The sequence below is a fragment of the Neodiprion lecontei genome, chromosome 2 (genome assembly GCF_021901455.1).
Source record: "Neodiprion lecontei isolate iyNeoLeco1 chromosome 2, iyNeoLeco1.1, whole genome shotgun sequence".
Taxonomy (NCBI): Eukaryota; Metazoa; Arthropoda; class Insecta; order Hymenoptera; family Diprionidae; genus Neodiprion; species Neodiprion lecontei.
In genome coordinates, this window is record NC_060261.1 from 9,691,193 (window position 1) to 9,713,356 (window position 22,164).

Here is a 22,164-nt window from a genome sequence, read left to right on the forward strand (position 1 = left end):
CCGGCGAGGAGTACGGACTCTTGATTTGAACTTTGAGAAAAAATTTGTTGCAAAATGTTTGAATGCGGTAGATTACACGCCATGCGGTAAAAGACGTTAAAATGCAAGAGAGGCGATCGCGTGTCCGCGTAAGACAAACGTTGGCAATTTCTATGCAAAGTGCATTGCCGTCGGTTTGTGTAGAATTGCGTGTTTTGCGTTAAGTAAGTCGAGTCGGGATCATCCCAGCTATTACCGGTGTTTCAATGGGTCAGTGCCTCGCTGGGTGGAAAAGTCGACCAAGGTTTATCGCCTCGATGTATGCTATTTATCGCGAGATGCATGCAAACCGCGCGCTTATTGCAATCAAGTGACAAATGTCCGTGGGTGCGGTATTTATGTGAATTAACAAGCGGAGCGGCTTCTAGTTGGACTTGCAGCCGGTTGAGAAAATTCAGAAACATGTGTAAAACGGTATGATTATTCATTGGGCATCTTTTCGTGAACAATTTGCTGGTAATTAGATTTTTATAACAACTAACTAGACCGGCACTTTGTAATTAGGGTGAAATACCCTATAATATATAATATGTAACGTATAATTACATTTGTGTTTTGTATTTAGAGCATTGAATATCGAATTTCTTGTATGCCGGCATCTGTGGAAATACATGCATGATAAATATATACAAATTACGTTTGTGTTTCATTTTCTCTTAGTTGCAAAATATTGAGGAAATTTATATTTTCCCGTTTTCCAATAACGATACAAAAATGCGACGTGTGCCTCGTTTCATTTTAATTACAAAACACATATGCAATTTGTACTTTCTTGTTTTCCAATTACAAAATAAAAATGCAATGCGTATTTCGTTTAATTTTAATCACAAAATAGAAGTGTCATTTTTATTTTCCTGTTTTCCAATTACAATACAAAAATGGAATGTTCGTTTCATTTCATTTCAATTACAAAATACAAATGTGATTTGTATTTCCCTGTTTGCCAATCACAAAATACAAACTTGATTTGTATCCTTTGTAACTTCAATCACGAATTACAGATTCAAATTGTATTTTATTGTCGTCTCGTATCATACAAATTGTATCCGTAATTATCAATTCAAATTTCGCCCATCACTGGCATAAAGTTACAAGATTCAAGTATAACGATATTGAAAAACTGGGGGAACGGACGGGTCGAATAAAATGGCGACTGACAACGGATAAGGGTGTAAAAAGTTTTGGCGAACTTCCAGGGATGTACAAACGATCCTCGACGCTTTCTGCGGGTCCACTTCAACGGCACCTTGGTCTTCCGGTTTCGATGTCGCCTAGTTGAAAACCATTGTCGAGACGCCGCTCGAAAGCCGAGGTGCAAAAAGGTCCAATTCGCTCGGACACCGCAGAGACATTTTGAAATCTCTCGATCATGGGAATCTCAGCTGAGTATGAATGAGACGGGAATCGTTTCACTCTGTAATCGATGATGAATGGGCAAAATTAACATCTCGCATTACGGATAAACGAGACGCGTGCAGAACCTGTTTTAGCAATTTCGTGTAGATTGACCTTTGTCACTTTGTCATATTGAATGACGAAAATATATTAATGAGAATTAGTTTAAGTATATATGGAATTGAGAGTTGTAGCGGTCGTTGAAAATTTTAATTATAATTATTACCCCATAACTAGAAATTATCTTCTCCCGGGGAAATAAATCTTATTTTTGTAATAACGCGCGTTACATTCGGCCAAATGCCATGAAAGCCAGCTCATTGTGACAGGGTTATTCAATTAACATATTACATCTATCTTCCAATTGATTTGCCATGATGGTTTCACGGCTTGAAAGCAAATTAAAAAAATTGTACGTGAGAGAGTCTTCATCTGCTTATCTATATTTATAAAATTGATATACGCGTAGCATTTAGAAATGATCTATGGATATGAAATGTCGCAGAAAATTAAATGTCAGTAGGTCAAATTTGCATGTAACCCACGAGAATACGTTTTTATCCTCGAACAAGTCGCTGGTTACGTGAAAGAATATACAAATATAATATAATTACCGCTAAAATAAAAACACAAAATCAATGACACAGAGTAAGAATTATCGACAGACATGTGATTGCAGACTGCGAAATAACTAGGAAGATTCGAGTTGTTTTGAGTGGCTCGAATTGTTTGAATCACAGTCTTGACGTGAGAAAACGGGCCTTTGAGAAATAAGCTCACTTTCAAGCCCAAGTAAAGGAAAACAAACAAAATAAAAGTCTTCAATTGTAACTCGTCAATAATGCTGCGAACCAATTTCAATTTCTTTGAACGTGGAAAATAAATATTTGTAGGAAGTCCATTGTTTTTTGCTTCGTTCCACTAATTGAGTTCAGAATCAGAATAAAGAAAGTAAAGTTTCTCATGCCGATGATAAAATTTCCGGAAAACATTAACAATTTTTTTTTACGGATGGAATTTGGATTCACGATCTGTAAAATTAATTATAATCTATGATCGGTATGCTGAAGATGCATTCCTCGTAATCGAAGAAATAAACCAGAGGAAAAAAAAAAACAGAAAAGAATCATCGGAACGTTCCTGAAATTTTTAGTGTCAGAAATTGGATTCGACGTTGAAAAATCCATACCAGAAGGGTATCCGGTTTCATTTCTATGCAGTACATGTAGCAGAGCTGTGCGATTAACCGATTAATTATGGACTTGAATTAATTGTTTTCCCAATTTTTCGTTCAATCGATTAGTGAAAAAAAAAAATGCATAAAATATTAATTGAAAGAGCGGACGAATTGATCAAGCGAAGAACTGCTAACCGAATTGGTCAGTCAAACAATTACTCAGAAAAGTGATTAGCAATTGAAAGTGTCGGTTAATCGATTGACCGGGAAACTGATCAAAGCCTGCGACAGTTCGATAAATCGCACAGCTCTAGCATACAGTTTCTAATATACCTCAGAATACATGAAAAAAGTAGCATTTGGGGACCAGTTCAATCGCACCATTTCTACGACACAGAAACCGTAGAAAAGCTGAAAAATGCGAACCGAATCACCGCACGGCAATCTAAACACGCTATTTGACGGCTGACCTAGCGCGGAATAAGACTACTGATCGTGAGACGCTCTCGTGCACCGGTGACCGACTTTAATAACACGTGTAAAAATAACCCATCAAAAATAACTCAGACAAAAACAACCCAACAGAAGAATAACCTGCACAACAATAACGAAAAAAAAAAAAAAAAAAATCAAAGACAAAAGTATCGTACATGAAATTTAATCTAATTACATTCAACGTAATTTAATGTTTTGTCAATTTTTTGTCATGGATTATTTTTTCCCGAGGTTGTTTTTGTTTCGCTTATTTCTGTCTGAGTTTTTACATCCGTTGGGTTACTTTCCTTGTGGGTAATTTTTGTTCAGATTATTTTTGCGTCGGTCATTTTTGTCCCGGGTTATTCTTGTTTGAGTTATCTTTATTTGTGTCTTGGCTAATTTTTTATTTCGGGTCATTTTTGTGCGTGTTACCTTTGACTTGGACTATTTTTGTCTCGATTAATTTTTGCCTCGGCTAACTTTTGTTCGGGTTATTTTACGTGTGAACTGTTTTTGCCTTGGGTTATTTTTGTTTGGGTCATTTTTCTACTGGATTATTCTTATTTCCGTAATTCTCTCTGGGTAATTTGTTCCCATGCAGTACCTCTGTGTACGGATGCAGCCGATCCGGGATTGCAGATCGGTGCAGTTTCGTAGAAGCGCGGCCACTTCTTCGTTTTTTCCCAGCCCGCCCTTACCGCCTCAGACGTTTCTTAATCGCGGTGGAAGTGGAGCGCGTCTGGATGGAAAGGTCATCGGAGGGCCGACCCGTTTGGCGAGGTAGTTTCGTTGCTGCTCGAGGGACTCGAAACTCCAGTTGCCTTATGCAATCCGTCCAGCGTAATCGGGGGACCCTGATATTACCTTCGCCGATGCACTTTCTCCGACACAGCTGTTGACCGCATGTCTCATCCGCAGATGATATTCGAGGCGAGAGAACTGCCGCGGACGTCGGACGGCTCCTGTGGTCTCGTCCTGAAACGAGCGACATCCTGCAGGATGTGCAGCGAGTGCTGCTGAACGGACCGTTTGTTAATATGGAAGCTGAATCCACTTGTCTTATATTTCTGCAAAGGTTTCGAGTGCGATTGATGCTTCTAGGTGAGGAGCAGTTTTCGGGAGGCTGGTTCGCCGAAAGGCGAGACTTTGAAAATCGAATCTAGAACATTTATCCGATTGTTGAATTCGTAAGCTACGATGCTCTGTTTGTAAAAGTAAAAAAATTGAAAATACTGGAGTTATAAACTAAAGCTTCGTTTCAAGCTGGTCATTCGACATCATTAAAAATCTACTAGATTTTACTCACAAGACTTTTTTCTACAAAGTTAGTTGAAAAGATTTTCTATTGATGATAAAAAATATCGATGGAATGGTGTAAGTTTAAACATTCAACGATGCCAAGATGATGAAAACAAAGTATGTTCAGTGAATTTGAAGATAACGAAGTTCTGTATAAAATCAGTCATCGTCAAAATTACTGCACTAAAGTCAGTTCCAACGTTTTTAATTTCAAGCCTATGAATTTTAAATCAAGCTTCGTTAACGGTTGATTAATGGCATGATTTATGATCAGTCAAATATCCGATCGTCCTAATCTCTAGAATAATATCTATAAAATTATTTATCAAATTAATAATTCGGATTACTTTAATGATCAACGCTACAGAACGAACAGTGCGTATAACAGGTGGCCATGAAAATACGCGGATATTTGGGTCAGCCCTCAGGCATTTGGACAGGTGATGATTATTGCTGTGAACTTACACTCGGGAGGATCAATGGAACAATTATATTACACGATGGCTTCTGGAATCGAGATAAATCGTACGTCAACAATTTGTGTAATCAAAATTGTCTCAATCAGAGTTGAGTTTCGCGTATTAGTTAGTATTTGCGATCAATCGTTTCTAGAAAACGCGTAATTTCTGCTCGGTGAACGATCGGCAATGACATTGAACCTGTCAAATTTACTGGCAGATTGCACAACACGGATTTCATCTTGGATCGTCGCTTCAATGCGACATTACGAGTGTAATGTTAATGAATGATGATAAAACTGACGGCCGGGAGATTCTCTCTCGTTCTCAGTTACAGAGTCGCTAGTTTTACTTCGTACATTAGTAATCCTGTTGCGAAATAATAATTTGAAAGAAATGAATTAGCCGCACAATACGTTTTCTATTCTCACGATAATCATCATTGTTTTGTTTCTCTTCTTTTTATCCCGAGACTCTTAAAATGACTGAAAAACAAACAGTACTTGGCATTTTTAGACAGAAATACGAAACCCGCTTTCGTGTGCCTAGAAATGTCACGGAGGCAGAAACTTTTCATTGAGGGGAGAAATTACTATTCCAAGTTTTAGTACGGCTAGGCCAAGGAGGGGAGAACGGTAATCGTAGGGCAGTAAATAATCATTAAGTGTCCCACAATTGGTACAGGAAGCAAATTATCAGAATACCCGAAGACAACTGAATATCTTCGTATATTTGCAGGGTTCAATTTGTTAGTTTTAAATGAAATATATCACCCGCACGCGTATCGGTTTATTACATGTTAATTAGTATTTATCGGCGTCTGGTGAAATTGTGAAAAATTGTTTCGTCGACGCGTAATAAATATTTATTATCCCGCAATCGATTATATTCTTCAATTTGGTAAGTATGAAAATACGTATATAACGAGTATTTGTACCGAATCCATAAATATCGTAACGCTGCCTCTGCGAGTTTCCATGGAAAAAAACAAGAAATAAAAAAAAAAAAAAAAAAAAAGAAGAAAATGCGAACACTTTAAAGTTGGCAAAGAAAAAAGAAATCGATTTCGCGTGAAATTTGTCGCCTAATTGTCTAAAAGTCTCGATAATTCCGCGCACCTCGACTCCCAAGAACAATGTTTCACGAAAATCGTTTCTGGGAAGGGTTGATAATCCGAGGGTGAAAGAGCAGCCGGCGAAAAAAATTTGTCAGGGTGCGAAAGAGCAGCGAGGCACTTATTTATCAATTGAGGCAATTTTTCAGTTTCGGCACTTGCCGATGACGATGGTTCAAAGCGCGCGGCTGCAATCGCGATTTTCTCAGGCAACAGGGGTTAGTTGGCGGTGTTTTCGAGGTCACGAGGGTCTCGTTATCGCCTTTTCCCCCGTCAGAGTCTCCTTTCAATTTCACCGAAACAAAGATGGGAGAACGGAGGAGGCGAGGTTCTTCGGGTGGTGAAGCATGTCCGAGGCTCGGTGGCAATTAACGGTTTAACATACAATGCAATCACGCACATATAGCCGACAGGTGCGATCGGAATGGCTCGGAACTACCTTATCAGCAGCATTTGCGCTCCGAGTGACGGTAATTAAGAGTTAAAGTGGATAGCCCGGTCTCACAGCCCGTCAGCTTCCCGCCTATGTCCCACGTCATCGTCTCAATGGAATCCGTGCTGACTCATCTCGGCTCGAAGATCGATCGGATCGTCGCGATTATTCGCCCATTTTTTTTCTTTTTTTTTTATTCGTCATTGTCGGCAGGCTTTAAGGGGGGAAATTCCTGTAGGCGTACGTTTTTTTCAAATTATTTTTACATCAAGATATCCAATGGTTTATCGAAACAACGCGAAGCATGTTTCAAAAAAAATATACTATGTAAGGTATACAGGAAAATTTTTTTAGACTAAAACGTTTCGAAATAACGGTGCTACGGCTGCTAGAAGTACAAGTAAAATCTAAAAATCAAATTTTTGCTGTCAAAATACATTAATACGGCTTTGCATGACGGAGAGGGAAAAAAGTTGGGATCGTTTTGAAGAAAAACTCACTCATTTGTATAAAAACGATCGGTGAAAAAGAATATTTACGATTTTTTTTTTTTTTGTTTTCTCACTCGAATGTCACGCAATGGCCAGCAAGTTAATAAATGTTCCTGCAAAGTTTCATCCAAATCGTTTCCAAATTCGCTGAGCTACGTTGCAAGTTGCGCTGAAGATCACGTTTTGAGAAAAACTCATTTAAAGTTTTCGATACTGAAAATCAATGTTTAAAAAGGCTGACTCGCCAAAAATCTATACTTTTTATTGAATTTTTGTTACTATCTCTTTCAAAATACAGGAGTCAAAAACTGGAATTATAGACAGAAGCGCCGGTGTCTTAGCTTTTGTTTATAATTCCGGTATTTTATATTGTCTATTTATTTATTGTTCAAGAGATTTTCGTAAATTATGGATATGATAACTTGAAAAGTACTCCGCGTATTGATGCCTCGTAATGAAATCAATGAGAAGTATCTATTTTTGGTCAATTAATTTGCTCAAATTTAATATGGGCTCCTTAAAAATCAAAAACAAAGAAAGAATACACAGAATTTTGGAGACTTATAATCTGGCAATTCAACAAGAATTAGACGGATTGATCCAACACCGACATTTTTTTACGTCACTTATTTTTATATTCGTTTGGAAAGTTGTCTGCGTTAAAAAGGAGAGAAGTAAATTGGTTGGAAGTTTCTAGAATCGACTGTCCGCCTCTCGCTGATTAACAGCGTACAAATTCAACTGCAGATTCACTCAGAGACACGTTATTTCCCCTAACTTTTGTTTACTCATATTATCCACAGCATAATATTATATCGCATCGGAAATTATTTACCGTATCTCGATGACGTGACGGATATTGAAATTATTTTTCCCATTGGTTGTATATATTACGCACTTGCGTAGTTGAACGTAAATCTTGTTGTAAAAATGCTCGATCGATTCGTTGCAATATTTTCTTTTTATCCAATCGTTATAATCCCGAGGTATAACCTTTTAATCTGTCTCATCGTTTGATTAAATAACGCCGACGGCGAAGCTTTTCTCCTTCGGGAAAACGGTTGACATTTCGCAACGTGACAAAATACAAAATCGAAGAATTTCCCCGAGGATTTCGTTGGGATTCGCTTATTTTTATTTAACAATTTATTCCCGTTTCGCGAGAAATGTAAACCGCAAAATCATCAGGCGTAAGATACGCGAGAAAGCTTTTTATACGACGAAAATTATCACGTGAAACGTGAATTTCTAATTAGAGAAATGTAGGCATCTTCTCAATAATTTCGATAAAGCTGATATCGACCGGAAGCGATTTTCGTAATGCGATGTTGCAAGTGTCCGTTTTCAACGGCCAGAACTTTGCCTCTGGAAACTCGGTCCAGCCGCTTTTCATCTTTCGATAAATGAAACTTTGGTAAAAATAAATCGCAGCATATTCGTGTCGCCACCGTATCAAGTCGTCTCCCTGTATTCGCTTTAATATTGATTTGGGGTTGACTGAACGGACGGCGGGTCATGAATGTATGATCACTGTAACGAGGCTTGAGTGGAAACGAGTACCCGGAGAGAAGTGGCCGCACCAAATCCTTCCCCTTCAACTCTTCTCTCGCCCCCTTCAATCGTTTCATGATCATGCATCGGTGGCCACACGGAGCGATATTGCGTCTGCGTGCATTTTGCGTTTTCGTTTTTTCTTTTTTTTTTTTTTTATATATCTCTCTTCTTCAGCTATGCTCCCTTTTTCGCGTGTAGCTTTTCCAGAGAGGCGAATTGCAAAATTTAAGGGCGGATTCCAGGACGGATCTGGATCTGTGGATAGAATTTTAAAAACCACCGTGGAGTGAGAAAAGAGTGGATTCCAAGAGGTGTTTCACTGAGAAAAAATTTACACTGTGATTGCAATATTTTATCACTAGATACTTACATTTTATCCCTTTGAGTCACGCGTTATTTTGCTGAGTCAACTTTTATAACAACTCAAGTAACATGTCACCGTTTACAAGTCTGAATTCAAAGTTCAAAAATTAAAGACGGCGGATTCAGTATGGTGGATCCAATATGGCGACGGAAAATTTCAAATTTGATCTGAATCGATCAAAAAACTACACGGAGCGATTTTCGGGGTCAATGATTGGATTTGCCATACTGAATTTTCAAAATCTGATTTCAGATTCGTAATCAGCGACCCCAAAAACCCCTAGACAGAGTTTTTTCTCCGCATGCGATCGAATTTGAAAATTTCGTCCGCCATATTGGATCCGCCATATTGAATTTTAATATTACTGGTTTCAGTACGATTTCGGAGATTAGTAAATCGCGTCGACTGATATCGACACGACGATTACTTGAGTGAAACAGTCCTTGGTAAATTAAAACGATGATTCCGTGCGAATTTGCTCTCCGTATTTTTATCGCGAATTATTTCGCTCGTTTCTCAAGCCCATGCAGTCTTCCTTGGGAATAAGGTCGACGGATTATGTAATATCGGGAGTCTAAAAGTCTTGACGAAGAGATATGGCAAAGGATACACAATGTTAGGGACGAAATGGAGGCGAAATCGAATAGAAACCCATTTCGGGCAAAGGGGATGAAGTTTCTTAAGCCTTAAGGGATCCGCGCGGACTCCGATGGATGTTGAGGGACAAATCGGGGGGGTGAGGAGACGGAGGCGTCGGGACGCCGTAAGAATCGTCCGCCATTCCACGGATGACGGGCGCCGAGATTCGCGCCAGAATCGATTGATTCCCAAACGTGTCATTTTTCAAATACTCCGCCCGAGTCGCAAATAGAGGGTTGCCGTGTTGATATTTCGAGTATCTCGAACTGATTGCTTATACCGCTGCGGAATCCTCAGACTCGCAGAGGCAAACATGCCACCTTTGCCATTTCCCTCCCAGATATCAGATATTCAACTTCTACGACGTAAGGTTTTCCCTGAAATAGGCAATAACGTGACGCGAAGCCTTTTCAAAACATTTGCATAATTTTCAGACACTTGTAAAAAAAGGCTATTCTCATGAATTTTTTTAATAGATTCAAAGTATAAATATTGATATATAAGTTGTTACATTTAATAAATACACTCCCGAAATACATAGAAAGATTTGTTTTCATTCATTTTAGTGAATTTTTATGTATAAAAATGGTGGTTGAAGGAAGGTCCAAAAAAAAAAGATTGCTCTGCGCTGTTGATGAAATCTCTGGGGATTCAGCGTGTTAATAGCTATAGCGTATATCGCAGGATTTTTAATTTTTGCTAAATTGACAAAATGGCGGACATTTTTCGAAAAATAACAGAAAACCATGTGTTTTTTCACCGTTTTTGGCCCAAAAAAAAATAGTTCAAATCAAAGTTTAAAAAAGTCTTGATATGCGTTATATCTATTGACATGCTGAAACTAAAACCGTTCGATTTTTTGATTTCAGATCATCCATCCGAGAGATTTCATCAACAGCGTGGACCCATCTTTTTTTTTTGGACCTTTCTTCAACTACCATTTTCACGTATAAAAATTCTCTTATATGAATAAAAAAAAAAATCTATGTATTTCGGGAGTGTATTTACTAAGTATAACAACGTATATATCAATATTTATAATATAAACTTTTTAAAAAAATTTATGAATATAGCGCGCCTAAATCCCTCAATGAAATCACGTGAAGTCCTTGCAAATTAATTCAAGTTATCATAAATCTTTTCTCGATCAAAGTTGAATGGGCTGCACCAAGAACCGTCTAGGCTAGAGACTCCAAGAAAAGTAAAACGTGTTCGAAAAGTATGCAACGGTTTTATTTGCATCAACGACGCTAAAGCCGAATTGAGTATTATTCTTACTACGTAATAAAAATAGTTGTGAACAAATTCGTACAACACAAGGTACGAAAAAATTAATTTCATCGTTCTCGATAACTTTAAATCATTTAAAAAATCTTCACTGAAATTATTCGCATCTCAGCTTTTGTTATTCGTATTTTACCAGATTTATTGCCGTTGCATATTACAGACGTTGTTTCATTTTTATAAATTCTACCCAAGTCGAGTTATGCGGAATTCTACAGCCAGAAATTGGAAGCTCTCAAGAGCCCAAAATTGGAACCAAGAACGTCGCTCTCGTGCTTGAAGAATTTCATTCTTGTAACAATAGCCAGTTTGTATCCCACTTAGAAAAAAGGGTCTAAGAAGATGAAGGGACGGGATGTAATACAAGTTGTAATTAAGTCTTGCGGGGGGTTTATCGGGCTCTGTAACAATGTAAGTTGAACTCTGGCCTCGTTATTTTTCGCTTGACTGACTCAGACGTTGGCTAATTTAAGTTGCGCCACTCGCTCAATCGCACTTGTCGGTTACTCTTCGAGCAGTTAACAACCGGCCGATTTTTCGTCTGGCTCAAACGGCGAGATTGTTTTATACCCGTTACGACTCGGATAATTTCCGAACGAATTTCACCCGGTTTATAATTAAGAGTAAAAATTCCAGTTACCGATAAGGATCGCTCGGGTATAAGGGGAATTAGCGTTTTAAAAATACGAGTTTTACTTTCATCGCTGAGGCTGTTGAGATCCCGTTTGATCCGTCGAGTGCTCAACTGGCTACTGTACGTGTAATTGGTACAAGAATATACATGTCAATGCATCAAATAAAAGCACGAGGTAAAAAGCGCGCGAAAATCGACCGTCGCGATTCAACGATAAAATTCAAAGCCATCCCTTCGAGGGGTTTATTTTCCCCGGTAAAAAAAGAATCTCCTCCCTGATTCTCTTCTTCCCCGCTCTTGGATACCCCCGACATCACTCGTTAATCAGTCTCCGAATTGGAATGATATAGAAAAAAAAAAAAAAATAAAAATCCTCCTCGTTCCTCTAACCCGTTTAACCGAGTCTTTGCAGTAATTATATACGCCAGATTTACCGATCATAAGACTCGCGCTTTTCTCCAAACGGGATTGAAATCCGGACCTCTCACCGCGGGAAAACGTCACTCGATAATTTTCCAGGATACGAGCGAATCGCGTTGTAAAGCCGGAATGTATTACGCCGACAAATTGACTCGCAAAGTCTCCACGCTTCGGGCACACATCCGAATAATCTACCGGGCATAAATATGTAATATTCTGTTACAATCCCAGGAGAGTAACGCTGGAGGAGTTTAACGGAGTGGTGAGAGAATGTACGCTGGTACCTGCACGCTCATAAATTATACCGCGTAGCAGCTTCCTTGCCGATGTAAATTATCGCATAATTTTTAACACCCGCTGCCGTCCTCCGCAGGTGTTGAAAAAATAATAAAAATACAGAAGATAAAGAAAAAAAAAAAGAAAAAAAAAATGTATATATCGTTCCGCGACGTGGACACGCGAATTACAACTATTTCGAGACTCTCGTTGTCCAGCAGTAATTCGCCTAATGCGGTAGCAGCTCTTTTTCGCTTCTGTAGGTATAAAAATTCACAGACGTTTATCGAATTTCAAATCGGGATTTCGAAACGCGAGATTCCGTTGGGTCAAGAGAAAATTTCACACTTCGCATCGCGTTCTGTTAGATTATATCAATCTTGAGTAGCGATTGCGCAATGTACACTGGGAAAATTTTTATTTGTTACAGTAACTAGAAAAATTCAGTAAAACAGGTATCTTTAAAAAAAAAACTGTTTGAATTTTATTGAAATTACGAAAAACGAGGTACGCCTAACCATTTTGCGCTATCGTCGATCCGTTTTTAGTAATTGCAACGCAAAATCAGTTTCTGAGGTTTACTCTACTTTTTTAGTTAAACAACGCTTCAACGTCAATTTATCGTTGCACAAGCATTAAATTTTCGCAACAGTTGCAAGAAAATCTAGCAACAGTGATCGTAATGAGAAAGAATAGTAACGGATACCAGAGTTTCCGGTAACAGTTAGAAAACTAATTTTCATTTTCTACCTAGAACTATATTTTTCGATCGTGGTAAAAAATGAAAATAGATAAGGACTGAGCGGCAACCGGAGCTAAATGTTTTTCTCAGTGTAAATACCGTGGACTTGTTCGGTTCGGATCTCTTTTATCCAAAATAATCGTGACGTTCGATGTTTCAGGAAATCGTACCGACTTCCATTACAGTTTTGAAAAATTCACACGCCAAGCGTGTACCTACAGCGATAATTTGCGCAGGCTGTTCGCAGCTCACCTGCTGATCGTTGCTTCGAGATATTATTAGAAAGTGTCTGACTCAATTTGTTGAATTATCGGAACCGTCGGTAACGATTTACTGCCCTGCTGCCCTCCGCTTCAACATCCGTGTCTTTTCACCGAAATGATCGCACGTCAAATTGGCGTTCAGTTTACGATGTGCTAGAGCCGGCTGATGAGTCGAGACGCAAAAAGGCTCGCTTCCTGACACCGGGATAAACAAAAGGTTGCGAGAAAAAGACGCGAGCATAGAAGAAATAAAAATAAAAAAAAAAAAAAAAAAGAAAAGAAAAAATAAAACAACATCTTCAGTCGCTCTGATCGTAGCTAAGTGCATGAAAAAGTCAGATTCTCGCGGAATATCCATTGTGTGCAGATTCAAGAAAAATTGTGAAACATCTTGGAAAGAGACTGTGCGAATCGGGCTTCTCCAGCCAGTGGGTTGCGCAATTACGAAGAAAAAAAAAAAAAATGGTGGGTCGTGTATAGTGAATATTATATACTATATGCCTAACACTATACTCACGTGTCAAGGGATCGTTACACTCTTGATTGAACCAAAGAAGGTCCCCTACGGCTTTCATAGTTGCGAAAAATGCATTGAGTATAAAATTTTTCGAAATCAAGTGCAGATTTTACACTGGTCAACAAAAATTCACTTTTTGTATATCAATTTCAACTGATCATGTTAGGAACAAGGGTTAGTGTAACAGAATTGATGTCAGAATATTTTAGGTACAAATAGCTTTATTGTAATACGATCTTTGTAATTTTTCCAAAAGTGCAGTTTTTAGGAACAGAAATGAGGTTATATTATAGCGACTTTTCATCCATAGTCACCTCCTACATTTACCAAATAACAAAACATCCTGAATCGAAAAAGGTAATTCAAAACGGTAAACATTCAATTTTACTTGTAGTAGCTATAACGCAAAAACTATACCTGATCGGATCAAATTAAACATGGGTTTATAACAATGGTTGATAGGTATTTAAAAATTAGTAAGCACTTTCCTTGTTACAAAATTTTGCTAACCGGTGTTACTCAAGGAATTCTTTCATCAGACTAAGGATGCACAGATGTGATACGAAAAATTATTTTTCGGCAAATTAGAACGAGTTGTGTCAGAACTTCGCGCAACGATGTTTCATCCCAACTAATTAGCAATTAGCACAGGATGCAGGTGTGGCTGGATTACGCGGTCAGATTAAGTCATGGCTGTATCTATCCGCGGTTCGACTATCTCTTGTAACGTTTCGTTGACTACATGCGCGTGTAATGCACGTATGGAAACTTGGGCTCGATCAACGTCTAATAAGCATTACGCACTTGCCATAAGATTTTACGAGTATTGGTTGTAAAATATTGAAATATGCCAACGCTTTATACAGTTTACATGGCGATGGCTTCGTGAACGCATGTCAAGGACCTTCTGCCGGATGCTTCTCAAAATGATTGTGCCTCGGTTAATTACATCGTATTTTTCAATATCGATGATCGAAACCCTAACGCATCGATTGATTCCCCAAAATACTTGGACATTTCTAATTGTAATCGCGATTTCAATTTCAGGAGGTCAATTTTTGTCTTGCCAAATATATTTTGCGAACGAAATTAGCGTGATACGGAAGTCCGTTTCATTCTTGGCATCCTAAACGCCTTCTTCCTCAATTCTAAACACTCTCAATGTCTGTTTTCTGACGTTTGTTCTCTCCACTCGACTCTAATCGACACGAATCCGCGATCTCAGAGCCGGATAACGTTTGCTAAAGTCCGGTTCAATCCTCTCTGACAGAGCGGACTTCAAAAGGGTCTGAAAAATCGTAAAGTACGTTGCTTTTTCCTACAGCTTTTGCGACCCACACTTGAGCGATTTGCGCCAAGTGGCCTACTCGACGTAATTACTAACTACTTGCCGTCCAGTGCAATAACTTGGCATCGTATGTTTGACGTTTCGTACCTGCAAACGACGGCAAATGGTTCAACGGTGAGCACCGGGTACCAAGGACACCTGAAATGTGAGGGGAATATGGTTCATCAATTCTCATCATTCGTTCACGTATGCGCTACGATGATTACAGCACGATGAATAGAGGGATTTTTTGTCATAATTTCAACGTCTTGTTACCGGACTAACAAATGGGACAAATCGTCCTTGAATAATCCCGGATAGGATTATTGACATGTAACAAGAGGATCCGGTGAATATTACCTCATCCAAATTAACCTTGGCGATCATCGAGGTGAATTCGTGAATAGCAAGTTTTTTATATTATAATATCCTAGTCGATTCTTGCAGGGCACCTTCTGCACAGCATCAAACATCCACCCCTGGACTTTTGACCTGAATTTCCTAACGGACTCATCGATTTTATCACCTGCTCATTAAATGGAAGAAGAAAATGCAGCTTCGCTGCGGTCTCAACCGTACACTTCGCGCGAAAGAAGAAAAAAAAAGTAATACTCGATTCGGTTCAAAAGAAATGAAAGTGGACCGGTCGACCGGTGAAGGGATCAGATCAATTGTTCGGCAAAATGTGGTCGCGAAGATTTTCTCTCATTCGAATCTACTTGTTAGTATTCTACGAGCTGCGGACAAGAATTAAATGGTATTATGACAACGGTCAAAGAAATCTGTCGAATCTTTTGTACAGGCTATTTAATTGTCCGTCATGCGGATGGATATTCGCGATGTGAAACTGGAGCATACCGAAGGTGTTCCGATGAAAAATTCTTGCGAAAGACAATTGGGTGTGCATAACAAGAGGCGTCCGATGATTTCACATCGATGCTGCGTTACAGGATGAAACCGGCTTGGGTAATCATCGACTCTTGGAAAAGCGAACGAAAGAGCGGGCATTTTAGTACCTTGTTAGGCGTATAATACTCACACTCAATGGAACTAGCGGACTTAATTTCTGGTTATACAACCGAACCGCGAGGAGATGGGAAAGAAATACATTATGCTATTCATCTCATGGCAAAAAAACGAAACCTGTAGCCAGCAGGTGCGATAGAAAGGCAAACTTGCACTCGTGCTTTACACAGCGAGGGTAGTTTCTTGCAATTTAGTTATGAAAGGTAGAAGATGACGATGATGAGGATATTCGAAAAAAGAGGGAACGAAAACCGTCGCTAATAACGTCTTGGCGATGAATGAGGGAGTACTTGAAGCACGAGTCGGACTTTTCCTTTCACCAACATCCTCGACGCTCTGCTACATAACAGTTACGCGTATGCGTATGTTATGCTTCTTACTTGAATGAGGGACGATCGATGATTAGAAAAGATCGATGTTCCACGGAAAATAGAGACGACCGAAGGCCTGCCATGCGCCAAGGAATGCAGAATTCGTAACTCGATTTCATAACTCCTGATTCCAAGGTGTAAAATATTCTTAAATGGTTTCAACAAGTCATCGAACTTCCGTGCTGACCCAGGGAAAAAGTCTTTGTAACACGATGGAAATATTTTCGAACAGTTGTGTGATAACTCGACGTTAAATGAGTGGTCGATGGTATATTACTCGGAGTGATTGCCTGCTTGGAAACACCGTCAGAAAAGTGTGACGGTTGCACAAATGTGCAACTGAGGATGCACTGCAGCCGGAGCTGTAAGAACAAAGTTACCGACTTCCGTTTCCGGGAGATAAGATTCTCGCACCGGTGCAGAATTCTGCTTTTCCTTGAATTAACCCTCGTACAACACGCTAGCCTTTGTCTCCTCTAGTTCTTCAAAAAAAGCAACCAAGAAAAGTTTATGCGGCAACGAAACATTCCGCACGCGATGCGTGAGCAGCGAGTGATTGAAATTGAGTATTGCTCCGATGTTTGGGGTTGACTCAATTTAACGATATCCTCGAAAATTACTTGGCCGCGTGAACCGAATCAGGCAAGCCTCCGAAGTTAGTCGATGATAGGTGTATTCATTGTTGGCGCATTTGAATCGAATCGATAAAGAGAAACGCTCGACTCATTCGACTTCAATTCTCGTATACAGGCAGTTTATTCACGAATGTTCAAGTCAATTGCGTCACTCGATCATAAACTCCGAGTTTAGAAATCCCATGCCGGCCACGATCAATGCTAGCTCGTTTGTCACACCGGTGAATTTCGCAACGTGAGCATACAATTTATAAGAAAATTGGAAAATGTTAATATCAAGTCGGAATATAAAGCAGTGGATCCTTCCTGCCTCTTGGACTAACATGAGACGTCGGTCAGAAAATCGATCTGCATAAATGAATACGAGAACATCCCGAGGAGAAATTGTTTACATCGAACCGTACAAGTGTTTCTTTACTTCATACAATATCGGATTCGTTTTTGGGCTTCGAAGGTCCAGTTCAACTCCGACATCCAAGGAACGTCGGACGGAGCGATTGTCCATCGTGGAGATCGGACGGGGGTTAATTGCCATTGGCCACGACACCTCGATGACCCCTGGAAGTCTCCGTGATAGTTGGATCGAGGATCGACGAGTGGCGGGCGAGAGATGATAGTCAGGGCAACTTCACCTTGGAGGTAAGATTGTGGAATTGCGAAGCGAGAGACGCCCAGTGCGTACAACGTTGGAATTGGCTCTGAGCTTCCCGTGAGTTGGTCAAGCCCCGGCTGGATTCAAACCTCGAAAGTGAATCGCGCTGGCCTTTCTGGTGAAAGGTTGTTCCCCGCCGGGCTGCAAAACAGTCCTCTTCGAGTGTGTGCCGTGTACGTGGTGCGCAACTCGGTGATCATCATCACGTTTCGTCTCACCGGCGAGGTTACAAGACCGCGCTTGAAAATGTGGAGGGATTTCGAACTGTCAGGGTAGGGGGTTTTCGTTCTTGTTAGGGGGGGATACCACCGTCGTCTCCAGGGCGGGGACCGACCTCAGAACCAAGGTATAAAAGAGTTCGTCTCCCAACAAGTAGCATCACACTTCAGCATGAAGGTACGTAGTCGGCGTTTGAACTGTACACCCGTGGAACACGACCACCAAGATTATATCGCAAAACGTGTTTTGTCGGAGGATAATCTGCGGTCGTTACCTGTAGGAATTTAACGCGTCTATCTTTCTCTTGAAAGAAAGAATACCAGTCGAGTTCGATTCAATACCGTTGAATCATCTTTACCCGACAGTAGTACACGATCATCCGTTGCATACTTTCCCTGTTCGTTGTTCTCTTCAACAAACCGAACATGGCGTTAACAAGGATCGTCCAAAGCCACAGAATTAATCAACCTCTCTGCCTCTCTGTTACAGTTGTTCGTTGCTGCCCTGGTTTTGGCTGCGGCCAGCAGTGCTTACGGTAATGAAAATCCACACTCCGTCTCCCTTCGTCACTTTCCTTTCAAAACCATTCCTCCGACTAATTTCACAATCGGTTTCGTCCACCAGGAGGATACATAAGCAGCGGCTGGTCAAGCGGCGGCGGCGGCGGAGGTAGCGGCTGGAACTACGGCGGGGGTGGAGGCGGTGGCTGGTCCGGTGGAGGCGGTGGCTGGTCCGGTGGCGGTGGTGGCTGGTCCGGTGGCGGCGGCGGCGGAAAGATCATCAAGATCATAAAAGTCAGCGGAGGAGGCTGGCCCAGTAGCGGTTGGAGTTCCGGCGGTGGAGGCGGTGGCTGGAAGTCAGGAGGTGGTGGTGGCTGGTCCGGCGGCGGTGGAGGCGGCTGGCCCAGCAGCGGGTGGAGCTCAGGCGGCGGGGGTGGCTGGCCCAGCGGCGGAGGAGGTGGATGGAAGTCGGGAGGTGGTGGTGGCTGGTCCGGCGGAGGTGGAAGCGGATGGTCGAGCGGCGGTGGTGGCTGGAAGAGCGGAGGCGGTGGCGGTAAGTGTCAAGGGTGAAGGAGGACTGAGTTCGTAGATATCGCAGGGTTAATTGGTGGGGGGGTGTTTTTGAGAGGGATAAACAACACCCGCGGCGTCGAGTATGAATAGAAGGGTTGATTGGGATTGAAGGAAGATTTGGATAGTCGGAGGGATGTGTCATTGAATCATAGCCGGAATAGATCAACGGGGAAAAGCGAGAGTGATGTACAAAAGGTTACTAATTTTTGTTCGATGTTTAATTATGTTGACATATAAGCGGGTGAGTTTGTCGTCTCGATTTTCGTACCTTGTCGCGCACGCGGTCAGAGTTTGGTCAGCAACCCCTCTTGAGAGCTGTGCTCGCGTTTCTTGTATCTTATGCGGTAGCACGGGGCAGAAATTCTCATCTACATATTCATTAATAATTACGAATACATTACAGGCTGGTGGTAAACATCCAGTGAGAAAATTTCATCGATAATTCCCTCGTGTCTGATGTGTAATTATGTACTATCGATCGGAAGGAGTATAACGAAGAGGGATTCAATCATCCAAACGACGACGCCTCCTCGCAAAAAGAAGAAAGAAGAAGAAAAAGAAAAAATTAAAAAAAAAAAATTAAAAAAAAAAAAAACACCAAGAAAACAGCTGTGATTACTTTGTATGTTAAAAGGGATGGAAGATTTATTCTTTGATTTTTTTTGTAGTTTTTCCATTTAGTATTCGTCGAAACTTTTTCTTACGTATCAATTAAGGCAGGTATTTTTTTTGATTTATTCTGATAAATTGTTTTCTTTTTTATTATTTTCTTTTCCCTCCTTTTTTTCCACACGCACGTATACTCGGTAACCTATGCGAGTTTCAATTTAAAACTTTGCAAGCACACCGATACATACACACATACACACACGCACGCACCAATGTACATTCTTGTAATAAAGTTTTGTAAAAATCTCTTCTTATAAATTATACATGTATCGTGTTTTGCATATATTTCTACCCACAACGCCCGTATTGTTAATTTTAATTTTTAATTTTATTTTTTTTTTATTTTTTGAAATGGAAATGAGCCTAACAAATTGACCGCGTCAACGATAATTGAAATACAGTTAATGTCGACGAGCTTGCGACGTATAAAGCCGGACACGAAATTCGAAATCGAATGATAACAAACGTATCGCGATTTTACACAAACGGAACCGTTGAAATCTTTTCATTGGTGGGATGAAGTATAGAGCTTGGGGTATAAATACGAATCTGGCCTGTAATTTAATTTAAATTTAATTGAGTAGACCGTAGATATTAATTAATTGGTAAACATTAGGCACGTGGCGACCTCCTCGTACCTACAGGGAAACCCCAAACTTCAGTCAGAAATAAGTCAGCCCTGTTGAACTGTTCGATCCGAGCTGTAATCCAGCTAAGTATTGTTTTCAAGTTACGAGCGTCGGTGGTCGTCCAGACCTTATTATGTGTTTACAATTTGCTTCAGAGGCCTCTGACGCTCAATCGCGCCATTGAAAATTCCCACCGAACGCCAGTCGACGTGTGACGGTTCGCGGTGATGGAACTACCACCGATTTCAATTAGCCGTACAAGCGAATTCGTGACGGTTAGCCGTGAATAGAGTAAAACGAAAAAAAAATCGAACCACGACAAAGCCCGGAAGGATATTTGCCGTCGAGGAATTGTGCCGATTGTTCATACAAGCCAACCGAGATCGTTAAAGCGGACGAAATCGTTATCGATCCAATGGCCGCGGAACCGAGTCGCCGTGTATAATCCTCAAAGAAAGTTATAAAGCTCAGCGTCGCAACGCGCGGGGCTAATTGGCTCCTTGAAATCTCCGCGGTTGATCCTGTAATGGGGTATAATCGAGGTGAAGTGAGTCCAATTGCTCCCGGCTCGAGGCTTCGCGTGACGTAAAGCGAAACCATATCCGGATCAGGGTGATATTATACCACACTTGCTAATATCGAAGAGAGCGATTCCACCCCGGACGGCGGGGCGAACAAATTCGACTCCCTAATGGGAAAGGACTTGAGTGTCGAAGTGCGCGTTGTGTCAAGTGGAAGAAAACGTTCGGTTCGGTCTAGTGAAACACGACCCAATAATCTTCTGCTCTTCTTCTTCTACGAGATTGGAACTAAGCGGTGGATCCGTGACTGCTGCGAGGTAAGATATCAACTTGACGAGTTTCTCTAGCAATTATCATTGTTTGGAAAGGTTGCGTATTACGTGTTACACCCGTTATCGACAATGATATGGGTTCTTCTCGCTTGAAGTGATAAAACCTGAAGGTTACGGAAAGGTTATCGATTACTGATTGATGTTGGTCGAAATGTTGTTTATTTAAGGGGTGGTAGCTAGTCAGCCGGACGATAGAAAGAGATTTTTGAAGGATTTTTTATGAAGAGATATTTGAATATATTGATATAAAAATTTATATGCATATTGGGGTAACATTGAACTTCATTCTGATATTTTTTATCTGTAAAAATAATGATTTTCAAAGCTGCTAAAGCCGATCTCTGATAGCTCCTTTAATAAAAGGCGAGTAAGATATCTTTGGAGTGGATCGTCCGAAATGAAAAACCAAAAAAGATTTAGTTGATAAAAGGTGTCACCTGGTTTTTGATCGAACGAATAAGCAAAATATTAATTTTTAACAAAACGGCGGTTACTTAAAAAAAAATCGTTTTTCCATAAAGATTTTCGCTCCAATTTGCGTATAAAATGGGAAATATTTATCGGCGAGAAAAAACCTTCGATCAAGGCCTGAAAAATATTTTCATTAAGCTCTTGTAAGGATTTGAGATTGTTCGGTTCAGCAGTTTCCGAAAAATCCTGCTCACCAACTTTGAAAACATAATTTTTTGAGAAAGACTAGTTCAAAGTTTCACAAGCACTTTCAAACGCTCCGGGGTATCTTTGCAAACGTGCGCGTAACTTCGAAAATATTTGTCGGATCGACATGAAATATTCGGTGCACACACTCGAATGTATGTAGGTACGTGACAAAAATTAAATTAAAAAGAAACCGACCTTTGAAAAATCCCGACTAGGTATAAACTCTTCAGAACGTGAATTTGGAGATTACTTTGTGGATGCAACAGTATGAAATTAAACAGTCTAATTTGTAAGAAATGCTCCGTTGCTTGAGAAGCCAAAACTCAAACAAGATCATGGAATTTGCAATAGCTGCTCGATCATCGATCATCATCATCGGGGATTATAAGGTTGCGCAAGGCGTTCGTCGAAGAACCGGCCTATTTTGTTTTCCAAAATTTCCTCCCCATCTTCAGGGTATCTAAAGGTACTAGG

The 22,164-nt window shown here is 40.4% G+C and overlaps 1 protein-coding gene across 1 annotated transcript; it reads left to right on the top strand.

Annotated features, from left to right (window-relative positions):
* Window positions 1-17,894: 17,894 nt before the first annotated feature.
* LOC107218320 (loricrin) lies at window positions 17,895-19,474 on the top strand. Its single transcript, XM_015656152.2, has 4 exons — window positions 17,895-17,983; window positions 18,296-18,341; window positions 18,431-18,859; window positions 19,283-19,474. The coding sequence occupies exons 1-4, from the start codon at window positions 17,978-17,980 to the stop codon at window positions 19,291-19,293; spliced, it is 492 nt and encodes a 163-aa protein (XP_015511638.1). The 5' UTR covers window positions 17,895-17,977; the 3' UTR covers window positions 19,294-19,474.
* The last annotated feature ends 2,690 nt before the right edge of the window (window positions 19,475-22,164 follow it).

Excerpts from the sequence above, each read along its gene's own strand:
- LOC107218320 (XM_015656152.2), top strand. Across the intron at positions 18,342-18,430 it reads TGCGGCCAGCAGTGCTTACG|GAGGATACATAAGCAGCGGC; the intron begins GTAATGAAAATC and ends TTCGTCCACCAG.